General features: G+C 38.1%; 1 protein-coding gene across 1 annotated transcript; it reads left to right on the top strand.

The window, feature by feature from the left end:
- Nucleotides 1–207: 207 nt before the first annotated feature.
- Nucleotides 208–1,176, top strand: LOC311181490 (olfactory receptor-like protein OLF4; the record flags this gene model as incomplete). Its single annotated transcript, XM_084249955.1, has 1 exon — nt 208–1,176. The coding sequence occupies one exon, from the start codon at nt 208–210 to the stop codon at nt 1,174–1,176; it is 969 nt and encodes a 322-aa protein (XP_084106081.1).
- Nucleotides 1,177–2,719: the final 1,543 nt, after the last annotated feature.

The raw sequence follows: 2,719 nt of genomic DNA on the forward strand, positions 1-2,719 counted from the left end.
TGCTGAGGGGAGCAGCGGGCAGCAGGAGAGGTCTGCGTGCCATGTGGGACCCTCCTCCGGTGGCCGGGGAGCAGCCGGGAATCGAACCAGCGCTGCAGAGGCTGCGGGCAGCTTCACAACCCAGCGCTCAACCGCTGCGCCACCGGGGAGGCCCTAATATTCATTTTAAATTTTTTTTTAATCTTTTCTAGTCTTTGTCTCCACCACATGGAACCAGGAAATGGTACACAGATTTCGGAATTTCTTCTTCTGGGATTATTAAAGGAACCAGAACTACAACCTCTTATATATGGGTTTTTCCTCTTTATGTACCTGGTCACAGTTTTTGGAAACCTGCTCATCATCCTGGCTGTTATCTTTGACCCCCACCTCCACACACCCATGTACTTCTTCCTCACCAACCTGTCTTTTGTAGACATCTGCTTCACCTCCTCTACCATCCCCAAGATGCTGCTGAACATCCAGACAAAGAATAAAGTCATAACCTATGAATGCTGCATCACGCAGATATATTTTGTGTTATTCTTTGCTGTGTTGGATGACTTTCTCCTGACTGTGATGGCCTATGACCACTATGTGGCCATTTGCCACCCCCTGCACTACACAGTCATCATGAACCCCCGGCTCTGTGGACTGCTGGTTCTGGTGTCCTGTATCATGAGTGCCCTGCATTCCTTATTACAAAGTTTAATGGTGTTGCGACTATCATTCTGTACAGACTTGGCAATCCCCCACTTTTTCTGTGAACTCAATAAGGTAATTCAACTTGCCTGTTCTGACACCTCCATCAATGAAACAGTGATGCACTTGGCTGCAGTTGTCCTGGCCGGTGCACCCCTCACTGGTATCTTGTACTCTTACTCTAAAATAGTTTTCTCCATCCGTGGAATCTCATCAGCTCAGGGAAAGTATAAAGCATTTTCCACCTGTGCATCTCACCTCTCAGTTGTCTCCTTATTTTATTGTACCAGTGTAGGAGTGTATCTTAGCTCTCCTGCTACCCACAACTCACTGTCAAGTGTAATTGCCTCAGTGATGTACACTGTGGTCACACCCATGTTGAACCCCTTTATCTACAGTCTGAGAAATAAAGACATAAAGGGGGCTCTGAAAAGTTTCTTATTGATAACAGCTATAAAATGGCCAATTACACCCGAGTTTAAGAAACACTCATGATCACAGTATTTAGGTCTCAGAATCAGAAATTGTGAAACTTCTATCAAATTATTGAAGTGGAACTTTCTCTTTGTGTTTCTGTTTCTTGATTTCAACTTCTGTGCATAATTAAGTAACTGACTGTATTAAAATCCTGTTTCTCATATCAACAATTTTACCCTTTTTCTTATTCTTCCAAGGTTATTCTTAACCTTGGGTCTGAGACTGTGTTTTCTCCAATGTATTATATGGTTTCTGGTCTTATGTCCAAGTCTTTAAACCATTTTGAGTTAATTTTTGTATCTGGTGTGGGAAAGTGGTCTAATTTCATTTTCTGCTGTGGCTATCTGGTTTTCCCAACACTTTGTTGAAGAGACTTTGCTTACCCTTTTGTATACTCTTGGTTCCTTTGTCATAGATCAACTGCCAATATAAGTGTGGGTTTATTTTTGGGTTCTAGGAGAATTTGAAAGAATACAAACATTTGTGCTGAAAAAATAGTGACCCTGAACCATATGACATAAAATCATGGTGTTTTTTGAGTTATTTCTTATCCATGTACATAAAAGAGATTTCTGAGAAAATACATGGAATAATATAATGGATGATTTTGATATTATTCCTTCACTGACCCTGTAGATGTTATAGAACATTTAGAGAGTAGTGGTATTTCATTTAGAGTTAGTAGAAAACTCATATTTGTAGACATTACTAAAATTTTTTGATCAAAACCATGATAATACAAGGATGGTTCCACATCCAAAAATCAATCAATGTAATCCAACATATCAACAAAAAGAAATATAAATACCATATGATAATATCCATAGATGCTGAGAAAGCATTTGACAAAGTACAATACCCATTTATGATTAAGGCCCTTGAAATTCTCAGGATACAAGGAACATATCTCAACATCATAAAGGCCATATATGACAAGCCCACAGCCAGTATCATTCTCAATGATGAAAAGCTGAAAGCATTCCCATTAAGATCTGGAACAAGACAAGAATATCCATTCTCACCACTGCTTTTCAACATAATACTGGAAGTATTAGCCGTGGCAACAAGACAAGAGAAAGACATAGAAGGAATCCAAATAGGCAAGGAAGAAGTCAAACTATCACTATTTGCAGATGATATGATAATATACATAGAGAACCCCAAAAACTCCACAGAAAAACTAATTAAACTAATCAATCACTTTAGTAAAGTGGCAGGATACAAAATCAATGCACTAAAATCAGTAGCCTTCCTATACACAAACAATAAATCTGAAGAAGAAGAAATCAAGAAAATCATCCCTTTTATTATTGAAACAAAATAAAAATCAAAAACTTGGGAACAAACCTAACAAAAGAAGTAAAGGACCTATACAAAGAAAACTATAAAACACTGTTAAATGAAATAAAAGTAGACACAAAGAAATGGAAAGACATCCTCTGCTCATGGATTGGAAGAATTAACATTATCAAAATGGCCATCCTACCAAAAGCAATATACAGATTCAATGCTATTCCAATTAAAATTTCAATGTCATTCTTCAAAGAAATAGAAAAAAAAA

The sequence above is a fragment of the Talpa europaea genome (genome assembly GCF_964194135.1).
Source record: "Talpa europaea genome assembly, chromosome: 12".
NCBI lineage: Eukaryota > Metazoa > Chordata > Mammalia > Eulipotyphla > Talpidae > Talpa > Talpa europaea.